General features: G+C 32.1%; 1 protein-coding gene across 1 annotated transcript in view; it reads left to right on the plus strand.

Annotated features, from left to right (window-relative positions):
• The window catches only part of LOC119586485 (transducin-like enhancer protein 4), a gene marked incomplete in the record, with an annotated part of 158,632 nt that overhangs the window by 51,647 nt on the left and 106,770 nt on the right, over positions 1–215 (plus strand). The window contains 1 exon segment of the mRNA XM_037935222.1: positions 18–62. Coding sequence (XP_037791150.1) covers positions 18–62 — 45 coding nt within the window.

Below are 215 nucleotides of genomic sequence, written 5' to 3' on the forward strand. Positions count from 1 at the left end.
TCTTCTCTTTTTTTCAGTACTACGAGATGTCATACGGCTTAAACGTGGAAATGCATAAACAGGTGAGTGAGAATTCCATTACGTATTTTGGCATTTGATTAAGTGACAGTTTTTTCAATTAATAATACGTAATTGTGATTTTTTTTGGTGGGGAGTAAGTTATTTTTTGGTTGGTGTTATCAATTTTTTTTTCGCTGTAGGTATTCTGATAGACA

The sequence above is a fragment of the Penaeus monodon genome, chromosome 21, assembly GCF_015228065.2.
Source record: "Penaeus monodon isolate SGIC_2016 chromosome 21, NSTDA_Pmon_1, whole genome shotgun sequence".
In the NCBI taxonomy this organism is placed as follows: Eukaryota; Metazoa; Arthropoda; class Malacostraca; order Decapoda; family Penaeidae; genus Penaeus; species Penaeus monodon.